The following is a 17,423-nucleotide window of genomic DNA, read 5'->3' on the forward strand; positions in this document are numbered from 1 at the left end:
CACAAACTGAAACTGAAACTGCAAGCATACACTTAGCACAGGAACAGTGGCGTACCAACTATTTCTAGAGTGGGGGGCATGTAACCTCTCTGTCTCTATAAATATATATATTGGAATGTGCTCTTCGCAGTACGTGTCACCTGGGATCGCTCTGGTGTCGCTACTCTGTCCGCATTGACACCCCACGCCAACAACGGCAGCTGCACTACCCTGCACCTAATTTCCCCTTCGACTTCTACAGCACATGTTCGTTTTTCGCATGCTTTACCACAAAGCCCGACACTGAGGGCTCCTTCCTAGGGGAGCTGAGGTTAGGTAGATGCCACTTTAGCAGCCACAGACCAATAAACGATGACACATTCTTTTATTTGATGTGTTAATAACATGTTGATTTGTTGAAAAATATTCAACTAAGTTTATACAGAAGTTCACGATCCCAACTGAGCGTACTCGGAGCGGGCCCAAGTGGCACGTATGCTGTAAAGCTTGCCTTCCGTGCGGATTACCTGAATGCCATTACAATAAAAAAGGCTTAAAATGCGTCAGTGAAAGTTATCTTTGTCACCGACAGATCTGGTTTTCAATCGTAAATTATGAACCATTACAGTCCAGTGTTGCCAACCCTTCAGGAAGCGAGTTACTGAAGTGAGACAAAAAGGTCACTAAAATCCTCACTGTAACTGTGAAGTAAATATTAAGAATGTAGATGTTTTGAAACACTTTAATTTAAGCTAGCGTGAAGTAAATAATTTACCTAGACGTTTCATGTTGGTCTAATGTTTGTGCTGCTGAAGGAAAACATCGAATTTACTAACAGAGTATATAGGGTTTTAGCTTTAGTAATGTATTTACTATAGGGTAGGTGAATACCAAAGTTTCAAATATCAATCGGTGTGTAATATTTTATTCGTATTCAAAAATGAACTATTAGGTATTTTCAAATATCAAAACGAACCAAATATTTCACAACCGACTGTTCAAATCGGGTTACTGTTCTCCACATGCTGAACAAAGTATCCCAAATTGCAATTATCAGAAGTAAAACAGCGACAAGGTTTTTGATGCAATGCAGAAACCAGATCAGTAATACACAAGCTTTGTTTTCGGTACTGCGGGACCCACCGTGGTTGCTTAGTGGCTATGTTGTTGGGCTGCTAAGCACGAGGTTGTGGGACCGAATCCCGGCCACAGCGGCCACATTTCAATAGGGGCGAAATGTGAAAACATCTATGTACTCAGATTTAGATGCACATCAAAGAACCCCAGGTAGTCCAAATTTCCGGAGTCCCCGGACACTACGGCATGCCTCATAAGCAGATCGTGGTTTTGGCACGTAAACCTCCCCCCCCCCACCCCCCCCCCACCCATAAGTTAATTTCTTTCGGTGGAAGTTTTGTGCTGGTTAACACTCCTCGGGTTAGATCTTGTATAGATACATAAATACATAAGACTGCATGGACGTGGGAACTGCCGTCGTCACCTTAGCCACAATTTGTAGTGCAGCGCGCATGTAATGCAGAGGTTGTGGATTTGGCTCTCACCTTCAGCAAGTCGAGTTTTCCTCCATTTCCAATTAGCTTCTCATTTTTTCACTTGAATTAGAAACTACAAAATAATTTATCCTATGCTTTCCGTTACTTCCTTATCTGTTGTTTTCAGGTGGTTCTGACTAACAAATACATGCAAGCGTTCTTACAAAACCGGGCCCATCGGTTCCCCTTCTTTTCACCCAATACTTGACAATCGGCTATATTGTGCTTATGGCCTACCAATTAAGTCTTTCTTGCAGCCTTGTCATGTAGGAGTCTCATCTCTTACATTACAACCAATGGTGTTTTAGCCAAATTAAGGTATATAGTTCATTCGAAACGGAGTTCTTGTGTTTTCGTAGGCTAATTAGGGCTCTCACTACACTTAACAACGAGTCTGTGAAGACAATAGCCTTAGCAATATGCGTTGAATAGCCTTAAGTATAGCATATGCTTCCACTGTAAAGATACCGGTGTGTGGGTTTAGTGCTCCAGATGTTAAAAATGAAGGTCCCAGAGCTGCCTAAGCAACACCAGCAGGAGACTTCGAAGCATCTGTATAAAATTTATCACAGGAGTACTTCTCCTTAAGTTCCAGAAAATGCGAATATATGTGTGCCTCTGGGGCTCATTTCGATATTTCTAAGAAAGAGATGTCACATTGGATAGTCTGCCACTCCCAAGGTAGTGGAAGCCGTATAGGAGTCATTAGGACATTGTGTAAAAGAGGGACCCCTGTTTTTTCTGAGTGCTTCCAACCAGAGGAACAGAGGAGGCCTAGTGGCTGGGCGGTTACGAAACCAGGGTGTCTACCAAGTTGACATTTTCAAATTCCCCGAGTTTTCCAGGTTTTCCCTGAGCACCTTTGCAAAATTCCCCGACTGAGCCAGAACTTTGTTTTATGTCAAGACAGGCTGACACCATGTTGCTCGATGCTGTCACTCTCTAGTAAGCATAGAGAAACAAAACAAAAAATGACTTAGTCCAGTTTGAATAGTAAGGAGTAATATCTATTTTATTTAAAAAGAAAATAGAGGGAAGGTGTTAGTAAAATGCACAGCGAAAAAAATCGTAAAACCCATTCCGAATTGAGTCAAACATTTTCAAATACGAATGAAAAGGAGATGCATACATAAGTAAATATTTTTTAATATGAGCTATTCCTATCAACTGTTAGCAAGCTCATCGGCGAGGCCTGAACTTTGTCACAACTAAGATTCTCTCTCAGCAGCTACGAAGTCAACCTCAAATGTCCTGACATACTCTCAGCCCGTACACAACATCTCAGTTTCCCTGCTTTAAAGAGTTTATTTTGGTTTGAATGAGGGACACCTGCATCTAGGCGTCAGCCAACACTTGTTTTTTGAGCTCAAGCCCCTTCGAAGAGGCGGCAGCACGCTTAATTTCTCGTTAATTCTTAGTACGTCGGTCCTTTCTGTTCTCATCCTCCTTCTGTCACGTGTTCACCCCATGGATCCTTTGAAACATCCTCTTGGTCAGTTGTACAGTCAACGTCCGATTTTTCGGACTCCCTAGGGGCCGCAAAAACATCCGAAAAATCGGGCCGTCCGAAAAAAATGAATGCATGTCTTTGACTGCCCTCAAGGGCTAAAATTGGCACAGGGACGTCCGAAAAAGCTCTTAAGGCCTGCCAGGACACTTATTAGGCATATTGGTGCTCATACTGTGGCAGGAGACGGGGGTGCATGCGTGTATAATTAAGGAATACATACTGTGTCCCGTGACAATTGCCCTTTCCCACACTTAACCTTCACCGCGTAACATTCCTGTACTAAGGCAAAGCTAACTTTTGGAGACTGGCATTACGCAACGTGCTGTGCTTTGCGAGCTTCAAAGCCAATCGCGAGGATTACAAAGGCGGAGTCTGTGCCATTGCTGACAGCGGCGAATTCTTTCAATGAAAAACACCGCGCCACACGGCAAGAAGCTTAATAGCGAACGTAAAAGCAGCTAGGCCTAACGTTGCCGCGGTGGTGGCTACGGCTGCCGGCGGATCTGCGTGCGAGAGTGCCAGTTCGAGGCGGCAAGATAATCAAAATGTCGGCGGTGGTGGCTTTGATTAATGCCATTTCAGACCTGCAGTCAGGGCAATATACATTGACTATATGGAGTACGTGGTGGTGCTGCAAAGCCGTGCGAATTATCGGGCATGTTCGAAAAATCTGGCGTCTGGAAAATCGGTCGTTAACTACTATGGCAATACCTCGTGCCGATGACACGGCGTCAATGACGATTCGTTGCAATTCCTCTGTTACTGGAGCCAGCATTAACACAACTTTCGTTCCCTTTCCATAATGTTACAGCTAATTTTCCCTGATAAAAGCACAAATTCCCTGATAAAAGCACAAATTCTCTGAGTTTTCCCTGAATATTTCCACTGTTCAAATTCCCTGAGAATTCCCAGTTTTCCCAGTTGGTAGACACCCTGGAAACAGCCTAGCAGTGGACAAGTCGCATACAGTAGAATGAAAAGGATGTTTAACATCCGAGTTAACTTTCAGGGCGCACGAGAAAGTTAAGTATGTCCTTTGGTAGTGAAATGACCCTTCGTTTTATTCGACGTAGAGGCTTTGCATAGGGCTAGTCCTAAAGACACCTGTAGCAAGGCGGATGCCTAAGTGGTGAACAGGAACTAGCATTTTCAGAGCACTAGGTCCAACAGAATTATAGACTATTGCTCTGTAGTCAAGTCGTGTTAATATTAGACTTTTGTACAGCTTTAAAAGGAATCTCCTGTCGCTTCCCCAAGATGTGTGTGACAAGAGCTTCAGCAGATTCATAGTCTTGAGGCACTTTGCCTTAAGATACTTCAGGTGTGGTACAAAGGTTAGCTTACTGTCTAAAAGGATCCCTAGAAATTTGTGTTCATAGCTCACAGATAGCCGTTCTCCCTTCAGATCTATTGCAGGGTCCGCCAGTATGCCTCTCTTGATAGAGAACAGGACGCACATACTTTGAGGGTTTAGCTTAAAACCATTTTCGTCAGCCCACTTAGACAATTTATTTATGCAAAGCTGTACTTGTTGCTCGCAGATACTTAGATTACATGATTTGAAACCTATCTGGATGTCATCCACATATACGGAATAAAACATAGTATGTGGTAGGACAGTCTGGATCGAGTTCATTTTGACAATAAAAAGAGTGCAGCTCAGCACACCACCTTGTAGAACACCAGCCGCTTGCGTAAATGGACGAGACAGAACGTTACCAACTCTACGCAGAATGTGCGATTGGAGAGCTAACTCACGTTCAACAAGTTGCCTCAAACTTCCATTTCAGACAGGTTATGGAGGATTCCAAAGCAGCAGGTTGTGTCGTATGCCTTTTCCATATCTAAATCTACTGACAGGAAAAACTGTATGTGGACAAAGGCATCACGGATATTTGTCTCGATGTGAACAAGGTGATCTGTTGTGGATCTACCCTCCCTGAAACCGCACTGAAAGGGATCGAGTATCTTGTTGCTTTCAAGAAAATGGATTAGGTGACGGTTAATCATTTTCTCAAATAGTTTGCGTAGACAACTTGTCAGAGCTATAGGCTTATAACTGTTCGGCGAGGAAGGGTCTTTGCCCTCTTTGAGAATAGGGATTACGATTGCTTCTTTCCAGATGGAAAGAATGTAGCCGGCAAAGAACATATAATTGAAGAGTGAAAGCAGTGTTTTTTGGGTTTCAGGGTGTAAGTGTCTGATCATCTCATACATTATTCTGTCATTTTCAGGAGCGGACTTGTTGCAACAGTTCAGTGAGACCTGGAACTCGGCCGTTTTGAATGGACGATTGTATACTTCATTAGATGTGCATTTTCAACCCACAGTCGGCTGCTCTGCTTGTAGCTGGTATTTTAGGAATGTATCTGTGTAATGAGATGTGCTGGAAACGTGCGCAAAATGTGCTCCTAGACAATCCACCTGGTCGTCAAGAGTGTCTGCTTGCAAGTTTACTAATGGCAGAGGATGAGTTTCGCGGCCTTTTATTTTGTTTACCCTGTTCCAGGCTTTTCTTTTATCTGTAGAAGAATTAATGCCGGAAATGTATTTTTGCCAACTGTCCCTTTAGGCACGACGGCGCGTCCTTCTACCTTCTGATTTTATTTTTTTAAAGCTGATAAGGTTTTCGGTAGTCGGAGAGTCACGGAGCTGATTCCAAGCCTTATTCTGTTTCTTTCGCGCTGCCTTACATTCATCGTTCCACCAGGGAACACGTCGTTTAATAGGCGATGCGTTTGCGGAATACATACTGACGCTGCATCAACAATAAATGCGGTTAAATATGACACTGCATCATCAATACTAAGCGCACGAATATCATCCCGTGTGATATATGTCAGCTCTCGGCATTGCTGCCAGTTCGCTGAGTCAGCTTTCCACTAAGACACATGTGGAAAACATTCGTCCCATTTCCTTAACTTTAAAACAATCGGGAAATGATCACTCCCGTATGGATTCTTATGTACTTTCCACTCCAAGTAGGGCATGACTGTACTTGAAACAATGGTTAAATCTATAGATGAAGATGTCTTGTTTGCAACACTGTAAAAAGTTGGCTCCTTCTTATTTAGCAAGCATGCACCTGTACTTAAGAGGAAGTTTTCAATCAGACGCCCTCTGGCATCACATAGAGAGTTGCCCCACAAGGTATGATGAGCATTTAGGTCTCCAACGACAACGTAGGGTTCTGGTAGTTGCACAATAAAGCTTTCAAATTCAGTTTTGGAAAGTTGATAGTTTGGAGGAATGTATAAAGATGCAATTGTCAGCAGCTTACTAAAAAGCACTGCTCTGACTGCAACTGCCTCTAGGGGTGTTTTAAGCTGTAATTGCCAGCAAGCAACACCCTTATCTACAATTATTGCCACTAGTTCTTTTCCTCCACTGTGAATCGATGTTTTTCCTGTACAGATACCTCAACACTCTCCCAGCCCATTTACTTTCTTCCATATTCCTCATTACTGCCACCCTACCAGACGAGGCAAGGGCGTCGTTGCGATCTTTTCAGTAAATGGCATACTGCCGGAGAAAGTTCGTGCGTTAAGGATTAAGATGCGTTTCTTGGACACACAGCACCTTTGGATTGTACTTATTTAAGAGTTCCTTAATGTCGTCTAGGTTGTGGAGTAAACCCCTGACATTCCATTATATTATCTGTGTGTCCATAATGTATGTGTTTTGTGCTGTGTGTCTAAAAGATATAGATTAGATTAGCTCACAAGACCTTTCCAGGCCCCATGATACAAGATTTCTCTTTCTTCCCGGCACACTCAAGGGAGCTGCGCCGTTCCTTGGCTGTCTGAAACGCCGGAATTTTGCTCGTATCCATCACCTCATCTGAGGCGGTGGATACTGCCCGTGCAGCGGGCACTTTTGCGGAAGTGTTGGGCCGATCTGCATGGGCAGTGGCACTGGGTCCAACAGGCCCGAGGGTCCGCTGGCCCTTATTTGCGGGGGCTGGAACAGCGCTGGCTGTTCCAAACGGGGAGGGGGGGCTGATGGCGTGACCGCTGTCACACTCCGTGTGACCTGGGCGGCCGCCGAATGATGTAGCGCTGCCCCCCAGCATGCCACATCGGTGTAGGAAGGACTAGACCGATTGTGGGGAGCGAACCGTTTACGTGCTTCTGAAAAAGATAGGTTTAGTTTGACTTTCAGTTCTATGATTTGCTTCCCTTTTTTCCATGAGGGGCACGATTGCGAGTAGGATGGGTAATCTCCTTCACAGTTGGCACAGCACATTGCTGAAGTGCAGATGTCTGAAGTGTGTTCTGTTGAACTACACTTATTGAAAGTATCACGCCCTCAGCAGGTTTGCGACCCATGCCCAAAACGCTGACACTTGAAGCATCGACGCGGATTTCGGACGTATGGTCTAACATGAAGCTTGCAGTAGCCGGTTTCTATTGTTTCAGGCAGGTTGCTGGTTCCGAAAATAATGATTGTGTGTTTGGTCGGTATTTGTTTGTCATCTCGCCTTAATGTTATTCTTTGCACTTTTACTACATTTCGGTCTTGCCATCCTTCCAGTAGTTTGCTTTCACTCAGTTCGAGAAGGTCATCTTTCGAGACGACCCCACGCACTTGTGTTCATGGATCTATGTGGGCCCACCGAGACTGGAATTTCCCCAAATGCGACAAGTTTCGAAAGTTTGTCATATTGCGCTTTGTCACGAAGTTCGAGAAGAAGATTGCCACTTCCCATCTTCGTTACTTTATAGCCTGGGCCAATTGCTTCCGTGAGGCATTTCGCTACAACAAATGGTGAGATCATTCTGACTGTTTTGCTATCATGCTGACTGTGTACAACGTGGTACTTGGGAAAAGATTGCTTTGTTTGCATGAAAAACATTAAAGTTTCATCGGTACGCCCCCTCTTGAGAGAGTGATCAGGTAATGGTGGAAAGCTGCTTGCCATATAGCGTCGGAAATTTCGACGGTGATGGTGGCCACCCAACGCCAAGCCCAACAAGGGGACGCTACAAGGTTGGAAGAATACCTGAAGACGCCAGCCATGCATTGCCGCTATAACCTAATACAGAATACCCAAGGTTGGATAATTACACCACGTTAACCCTTGCCGCCTAGAATACGGAAGTGAGGAGAAGTGATAAGAAGACAGGAAAGAAGAAACGGTGAGAGAGAAAGGAAAAGATTGAAGGGGGGACAGGAAAAGGAGACTGCCGATTTCCTCCAGATGGGTCAGTCTGGAGGTGCCGTCTGTGTGAAGCAGAGGCCAAAGAGGTGTGTGTTGCCTCCTGAGTGTTTGGGCCTTACGGTCCGAACACCCAGCATCGGCTCAACCCCCAGGATCCCCCTTTCCCCAGACACGGCTACATGCGGGAGGGTCCGACCCTCATGTGCTCGGGTACGTGGTGTCGCAACACACCAAACACCTGCTGACGCAGACACCCCTGCGGGGGCCCGCAGGCATCTTGCACTGCGAAGTACGGAATAATGCATCATCTGCTACAGCACCTGGAGGCAAGGCCCGAAAGCAGGGGATACATAATAAATAAATTGTACCTATAGGATAGGATAGGGATAACTTTAATCAAGTTATCTTTAATAAAGGCAAACGATAACTTTATTAAAGGCAAACGACGGTTTAACGCGTCGTGACGCTGGCCAAGCACATTGTGGTTATACCCCAGGGTTATACCCTACCCTGCACTAGCCCAGTTGGGCTCGTTTGCAGTGGGTCATGAGGCTTGTGCTTTTGGAGCACGCCCCGGCCCTGCTGGACGGCCCATAGCTGCGAGTATATGAGCCCAATTCTGAGAGAAAACTTGGCCTCAGCTGCTGTTTTGTTGTATTTGTGCAGTGTGTAGCCGACAGTGCAAACTTTCCCAAGTGTGTGTGTGTCGGGGGGCGAATAAATGGCCTACTTTTTCTTTTAAAAAAATTAACTAAATTATGGGGTTTTACGTGCCAAAACCACTTTCTGATTATGAGGCACGCCATAGTGGGGGACTCCGGAAATTTCGACTACCTGGGGTTCTTTAACGTGCACCTAAATCTAAGTACACGGGTGTTTTCGCATTTCACCCCCATCGAAATGCGGCCGCCGTGGCCTATTTTTCCTTTTCAATTCTGACTGTGGGGGGGAGGGGCACACCTCCCTCCAGACCGTTAGATACACATATGACAAGCACGGTGTTACGCACATACAGCCAAATACAAACACATCTTACTCTATGACCATGAGCACTCGCTATTCCAACACTGACGTGATGAAGACCGCCGGCAGCGAGAAGCGAACGCTTCTTGCTGCCTCAGTTTCATCGCGAGAACACCTCTCACGACCAAATAAGTGAAAGCAGTCTTGAAAGTTCTGGGAACCTCAATTGCACTATTGAGGTCCAATAGCACTATTGACAGACCAATTGGCCCGAATCAATGTCTAGGTGAAGACTTGAAAGACTACTGCAGACTTGCAGAGGTGGGGAAATTTACCAACTGTTACCAAGTAGGCTCTGTGTGCTATATAAATACCAGTGATGAGTGCACTGAAGAACCAATGTGGCCGAGACTCCACGTGCAGCGGTGGAGAGGCCAGACCCCCATTAACAGTGCTTCAAGCCGCTTTCTGTAGACCAGAGTGATCTCGGTTAGGATTCTAGGTGCATATATTCCTGGGTTTCAAAAGTGGGGGAGCAAGTGCCTCCCGCCCCCGGTAGATACGCCTACGCACAGGAACACCATAGCCACTCAGCAACCAAGCGTGGGTCGCTTGCATATTTACAAGTTATGGCAAAACTAAAGCAGCCTTGTGATGAACAAACACTGCTACATAGTGTTTCACTCCCATCCCTGCAAAAACATAAAAGAAACTTGGATGACCCAAGCGGTCGTTCTGAAAGCAAACTATTTTTAAGAAAGGCATAAAAAAACATCTGGTTGCAATGAAAAAAGCTGCTACATTTCAGCAATTTATAACTACATACTTTGCATTTTGTTCAGAAGACAAGCACAGCACAACACTAGCAGCACATCAGCCTATTGAGAGAGGACGCACCCTAAGGTTCAGGATATACAGTTAGAAGGAAGGCTCATGTAGGCCACAAACACTCTCTGGTGCTCATGCTGTACGATGGCACAGTACTTGGCCACCCTTTCTGTGGTGTCTCAGTAGCAGACAATGTGATGCAGTTCCTCCTGCAGTCAACCACATCCCTCTGTATCATCTCTTCACTGCTCGTGCCTGAACTTTTTACACATTTTAGACTTCCAAGTGAGTCTTGCTTGCTGGAATTTAAGAATGTGCAGCACATGAAATTCAAGCTGTTGATGATCATAAAATGTTGGGGTTGGCTCTATTAATGAGGCATCATTTGGGGTTTGTTAGAATTAGCTGAAGGATTGTCCCAACCTCAGTAGCATTCAGGACATTTGCTCCTTTTTAATCCTCTCAACTACTCCAGTCCCACAAAGACTACTTGAACACATCAAAGGAGCTATTTCATCATGACAGCATCGTTGAGCAGCCCCATTGCCATTGATTTGTGAAATGCAAAGATTTTTTTTTTTCATTACCACTAGCAGAAGCCGGGAGAAGGTGTCATGCACATCATTTTCAGAATGACTGGTCATGCAAAGTACAAACTTAAACAATAGCACTGAAATAATTTTGTAAACTGAGGACGGAGCTAACTAACCAAATGCTGTTGTGTTATCTTTGCCAAAAATGAAGGCAAGATCATTTCAGCTCTTCCAATTTCACAATCATGAATTAAACACGATCGGTGTTAACTAGGTCCAAAAATTCAAAAGCAGGCCAGTGTGGAACTTTTGGCTATAAAGTGTTCTTGCTGCAGAGACAACAAAGCTGAAGTAAAATAACAGGAATGGGCATATACACATGACAAACCACTCTCTTTAGACTCAATGCTGCGTTCTTTGCTTTAGCTGAGAGTAACATCAAACAAAACACTTAGCCTACCTCAACAAATGAGTGACACTTGTGCACTATTTTGCTGTAGGAGTGCAGGCAAATTTACAGTGGTGCCTTGGTGTGGTGCAGTGTCCAGTTGGCTTTATGTATGCTACCTCTAGCAAAAGTACCAAATTGGAATGCTGCGTCATCGGCAGGAATTGAATTGAAATAACTGTAGGCATTGCTATTTTAGCCCCAATCACTACATCATCTGTGAAATAGCTCCAGGCTCCGCATGAATGTTACTGTGCTGTGGCCACAACACACAAGAACTGTCCTAGTGTTTATGTCATCTTTGACTTCAAGGTGATGCAGTGCTGGGGGTTACCACTCAAAGCTGCAATTTCATTGCATTGGTGGCTGCGCCTTTATACAATGCTCCTCTGTCAAAAAAATAATGCATTCCTGACTTCTGCCCCTTCAACATTACTCATGCAGTTTCCATACTTACAAAGACATTACACATTTTGCTGGAGATGCATGTGACATGCTGGGAAAATCAGCTCACATATTGTCCCTCAGGTTGGTAAATTCTTTTAGTGCATATGCTTCAACAAAAAAGTGCGACCACTCTGTGACCTGCCATACATTTTCTCCCACATACAGCCAATGATAAAAAACCAGGGCACCGCAGCCCAAATTATTACAGGGCTACACAATGAAGCAGTCGTGATGAAATTACTCTTTTCCTACCTATAAGGGGCTAAGAAAGTCCATTGACAGGACTGAAAATAAGCACATGTTCCACAGCCAGGATAACCTTCATGGCTGCTTAAAACATCCACAAATGACAAAGCAGCCAGCCTCAACGTTTTGAAGTCATCAGCAGCAACGTGAATTTTCTGTGTACTATGTGCCTTTTTATTCCAGCAAGTTACACTCAATGAAAGTCCCAAATGTGGAAAACTTGAAGCAGTGACAGGGATCATGAGGGTGAGGGATGTAACCTGCTGCAGCATAAAAATACCAAGCTGCGTCAAATATTGTCTACTATGGGAACACTACTAAAACAGCAGCTAGGTGTTACACCACACTGCAGTAGAGCCCTAGCAAATACTTTTCATAGGCACCCTGTAATTACAATTCAGTGACCTTCAGCAGCCGCATATGCATTGCTGGATAGCTAGCCCGTAACAGTGCAGTGAACAGTTGCAGTGCAGTTAAATGTGCAAGAGCAGCCAGAGTGCTTGTGTTCTCATACTGTGAACATTTTTGTGCGTATGTTCATTGTGTTAAGTTCTGGTCGCAGAAACAAGAATTATGTTGTGGGCTGCAACACTACCCACAGCAATTCGCCAAGAATGGACACTTTCTAAAAATGCAATGTGACAAGAAACCTCACTGGGTTCAGCTTGTTCACCACAAGAGGGGTTGAAGAAAACATACAAACCCTGTAAGCATACAACATATGCAAGAAGCAAAGTTTGTAAACCTCTGCCTTTGACACTGCACAATGGCACACACACCAACGGAGCACACTTGAGGAGCGAGCCGACACGAGGTAAATGAAAACACTATTCGCCATACAATAGGTGCTTAGTGTAATAGGGCAAGCAAGCTGTACAGCAGCGAACAAGACTGCGCAAAAGAAAAGTTATAGTGGCCAGCTGAATGAATGTCAAAGGCCCATAAACGAAGGAGAAATGCAGACTGAGCAGTCTGCTACAAGGTTCGCAAAGAATGCAAAATAAAAGGGACTAAAGAAAGCAGGTAAATGGGTGCTTCAGAGAGTGCTATGGCCGCTAAACGTGCAATTCAGAGACAGCTATGGGCGCTTATCGGAACAGATTACAGTTCTAACACAAATTCATTTCTGTGAAGTGTTATGCAAGCTGTTCATTTCAAGAACTCTGCTTTGCATCAAAAGTGATACAGAAGAATGGAAGCGTCACACTCAATCATATTCAAAAGTACAAAGAAAACAGATGCAAAGCATAATTCAAGCATCTATTTTCTTGGCTGTGACCCGATGTAAGCAGCCCTCTCCTAGCCACCTAGACATGCGAGTGGTGCTACTTCGAAAAATATGCACAGTGCATCATCACAGAGGTCAACTTACAATAATCTCAAATTAGATACTCATACCACGTTCACAGAAATGTGCAACTGTTATTTGCATGTCAATCTAGGACTTTGTTTTTAAGTTATTTTCCTATTACTAGACAAAAAGTTCAAAACTGTAAAGGTTTTATATGTGTACAAGCCTCTACTAAGTGGCAGAAGCAAGCTCGAGCAACAGTGACTTGCTTTCGCACTTTAGCTAATTCAGAAAAAGCACCAACTTGTTTAATTGCTTAAACACGCCATAAATGTCGCAGTGCTGAGCAACCGCTGCATGAAGCAGCCCAACAAGGCAAGCACAAAGAGGGCTTGAATGCGCAACGGGCTAAATCCTCCACGCCTAACAATTCTCTAAACGACAATCGCTATGGTTGATGGCCAAGATCCCACAAAACAGTCATTGCACATTCGTCACGTTAAGCAACATTCAATTTTTTACATGGACAATTACCATGAAAAGTCCACTCCGCTAACTTTTACACTTGGCGCCACACGGTGTCAAACGAACGACGAGACAAGCGATTCGTCATGGTCGGTATAAAAATGTCGGATTGTAAGACATATTCTAGAATGTGTATGTGAGTGGCATCAAACTTCGGTGTATTTAGAGCCCGCGCTCCAGAGCCAACGCCTCAAGTTTCTGTTTCAGCACCAACGACTGCAATTAAAGTACGTTCTCCTGTGCGACGAGTGCTGCATGCAGACGTCATAGCGATGAGCGCAGCGAAACAGCTCTGAAAATTCGATACTATGAGCGGGGAAACTAGGCGGAAATGAACACTTGCGTTTATCCAGTGAGCTAGAATGCAACGCAACACAGTGAATTCGAAAGCAAAAAATTATTGCGGTTGGTTCAGCAAAATTGCAATGCAATGAAGAAAATGCGTAGGCTTAAGCGTTACAGAGGATCGTAGGGGAGCACGAGGCTTCCAGTAGTTGCGATACCTTGTGCACCACAAAATTGACGCAAATCGGTATATAAAAAAGTGCGACTGCATGAGAACATAACTTAACAGGGGTTTCACGAAGATGTTCAGTACTTTAAGCCTTGTGACCCTAGCTAACTCACCTTCATGCCGAGACATCCTAGAAACAAAATAAAGAAGTAAACAGGGCCCGTAAGACGAGGCGGCACGAATAATTCCAAGCTTAAAGCGAAAATATACATTCACTATGCCAGCATCGGCGGCTGTCCTTTAACAAATATGCCGAAGAAAACTTCTCATTCTAGCCAAAGGTGTACACCACCGCGATGTACTCCGTCTACACGACGTTCCTGCCTTCGATGACGTCACAGTGGTCAAAACATGAAAACATGGCTAACGTGAATTGACAACTCATTTTTAAGCAAGATCTTCAGTAAATACGATTTTAGGCGTAATTTTTCTGGATCATAAATTAAACATAGATCGGTGTCAGCACTCTGTACTAATCAAGCTCATATGGTCTAAAAAAAAAAAAAAGGCTTGTCAAGAGTGGCGACATATTACTCGCATTCAACAACTATGGATGAGTTGGTTTCGGTTTCGTTAAGTTCAAACTGGTGTGTTCTGTGGTAGTACCACGTAGTGTTGCTCTACTAGGGAGCACAGTTGCGGAGGTTTTTTGCAAGGAGGTTTTAAAAAGACTGCTTGAGTGGAAGATCCCTAGCTTCTTATCAGGAAAGGTGAAGCCAATGCTTGCCCCTCCTTCACCTGAAATAGAGCCTTCACTCTAAGAACAGTTTACACCCTTTGGCTTGCCCCTTCTGCCACACAAAAATAATCGTCATCTGCCTTGATGCGTTTCCTTTCTTTATCGCTGCAAGCCCGGAACTTTCCAGTGACGAACGGCACGCGCGTTATCAGAAGGGGCACTCCAAAGGGTGTAAACTGTTCTATGCTGATAACGCGCGTGCCGTTCGTTAGTGGAAAGTTCCGGGCTCGCAGCGATAAAGAAAGGAAACGCATCAAGGCAGATGACGATTATTTTTGTGTGGCAGAAGGGGCAAGCCAAAGGGTGTAAACTGTTCTTAGAGTGTTTGATGTCCGCTTACCAATTCATTGATTTGGCTCTGTGATTGTAATGCTAGGCTAATTAGAAAATAAAAACTGCTCGCTCCCAACGAAAATAGCAATTTCTCTTGAGTATTGATGACGTTCTTCCCAGTACAATGCGCCAGGATGTTCAAATTTCACACTAAAACCAGTAATACAGAGATACACGTAGATATATAAGTACATATTTGTCCGGTAAGATAGCCGTGATTAATGAAGGAGGTTGATTAACTTGTTAGAAGTGTGCGAGATGCGCTTCTTCAACATTTTTATTGTTTATTTACAGTTTTACCGTGCCCCTCTTGTGCGACTTCACCTTCGGAACATACTTGGTTTTTTGTCTATAATCGTGTTGAAAATTCACGCAAAAAATTATAAAATATAAGCTGCAAAAAGCGATTCGACCCCCATTCACTCGCCCATTTCTGTGGTACCGTCGGCTTTGTCGTCACTTGATCGATGCAGGAAGGAAAGACTTCGGGAATACGTCGAGCGCGATATTATACAGCGAAAGTGATCTGAATGAAAGTGATTAACGACCTCAGACGTTATCGAGATGTGTTGGCACAGTTGGCTGGCAGCACGTTTTAAACGTGCAGATTGCATTAATTTCGTTGCTTTTACTTTCGCAACTAAACCAAAAACGCTGATGGACCACATAATATTGGTCAAATATGAGTTTATGCACACCTGTACAAATGATAAATATCGCAGTTCCTCCCTGTCATAATGTAACACGCAAATTTAGCCAGATTGTACCGATTATTTCCCCGTCCTCGCCTTAGTGGCACTTCCGGTGGTGGTGAAAAGGTGGTCGTGGTGCGATTGTTCCTTTTCTTTCAAAAGAAAGAATAAACATGTTACCACCACCCTATAGCTGCCGCCGCAGCATACTGAAGCGACGCACGCGATCATGTTAGGCACTCTAGGGTAATTTCATAAATAATGCTTCGAAATATATTGCGGCTCTCAAAATCACTTTCATCGCAAGCAGTAGACCTTTTGGATCCTCGATGTGCGTTCATGGCTCCAGAGAGCTTCCGGTCCGCAATTTTCGACAGTCCAGCTAGCAAAAAGAAAAAAGTATTCTGTCGCATAGCTATTGGGGGCGCGGACTTACGGAGTCGACATCTGTCGGAAGCGCCTCCCTTGCGTAGTATGAGGGATAACGCGGCGCGCTCCTCATAGGTTTGGCTTACGGCGCCCAATAAAAACACCACGCGCGGCAGCCCTCCTGGAGATTTATGTAAGAACTCTCAAGACGAGGGCAGTTTTGTTGTCAAAATAATATTTTCACGCAAACTGAAAGCACAAAATAGTTTACAGACGCTATCTCTATACCGAATATGAATACGCAGCGAGCGCCACCGCACGCGGTCGCCGCGATGGAGTCTCCCGAACCGGCTTCTTGCGTGAAAGGCAGGCAAACGCTGAGAGCAAACTATGTGAAATATGTTCTTACAGCGGGCTGTCTGTATGACCGAAATGGAGCATAGCAGAACGAAGCCTCAATGCAGCGTGAATGGGACCCCTATTCGGGAGACTCCATCGCGCACGGTCGCCGCGATGCATGTCTCCCGAACCGGCTTCTTGTGTGAAAGGCAGGCAAACGCTGAGAGCAAACTATGTGAAATATGTTCTTACAGCGGGCTGTCTGTATGACCGAATGGAGCATAGCAGAACGGAGCCTCAATGCAGCGTGAATGGGACCCCTATTCGGGAGACTCCATCGCGCACGGTCGCCGCGATGGAGTCTCCCGAACCGGCTTCTTGCGTGAAAGGCAGGCAAACGCTGAGAGCAAACTATGTGAAATATGTTCTTACAGCGGGCTGTCTGTATGACCGAATGGAGCATAGCAGAACGAAGCCTCAATGCAGCGTGAATGGGACCCCTATTCGGGAGACTCCATCGCGCACGGTCGCCGCGATGCATGTCTCCCGAACCGGCTTCTTGTGTGAAAGGCAGGCAAACGCTGAGAGCAAACTATGTGAAATATGTTCTTACAGCGGGCTGTCTGTATGACCGAATGGAGCATAGCAGAACGAAGCCTCAATGCAGCGTGAATGGGACCCCTATTCGGGAGACTCCATCGCGCACGGTCGCCGCGATGGAGTCTCCCGAACCGGCTTCTTGCGTGAAAGGCAGGCAAACGCTGAGAGCAAACTATGTGAAATATGTTCTTACAGCGGGCTGTCTGTATGACCGAATGGAGCATAGCAGAACGAAGCCTCAATGCAGCGTGAATGGGACCCCTATTCGGGAGACTCCATCGCGCACGGTCGCCGCGATGCATGTCTCCCGAACCGGCTTCTTGTGTGAAAGGCAGGCAAACGCTGAGAGCAAA

At 44.9% G+C, this 17,423-nt stretch overlaps 1 protein-coding gene across 2 annotated transcripts in view; it reads right to left on the reverse strand.

Annotated features, from left to right (window-relative positions):
* The window catches only part of LOC135908769 (E3 ubiquitin-protein ligase KCMF1-like), an 81,298-nt gene extending 66,961 nt beyond the window's left edge, over positions 1-14,337 (reverse strand). Inside the window, exon 1 of one of the 2 annotated variants that reach the window (XM_065440605.1) lies at positions 14,112-14,337. In XM_065440605.1, coding sequence (XP_065296677.1) covers positions 14,112-14,127 — 16 coding nt within the window. In that variant the 5' untranslated portion in view covers positions 14,128-14,337. The remainder of the gene's footprint in view (positions 1-14,111) is intronic. The other variant, XM_065440607.1, reaches the window with a different exon arrangement.
* Between the last annotated feature and the right edge of the window lie 3,086 nt (positions 14,338-17,423).

Source organism: Dermacentor albipictus, chromosome 1 (assembly GCF_038994185.2).
Source record: "Dermacentor albipictus isolate Rhodes 1998 colony chromosome 1, USDA_Dalb.pri_finalv2, whole genome shotgun sequence".
Classification (NCBI taxonomy): domain Eukaryota; kingdom Metazoa; phylum Arthropoda; class Arachnida; order Ixodida; family Ixodidae; genus Dermacentor; species Dermacentor albipictus.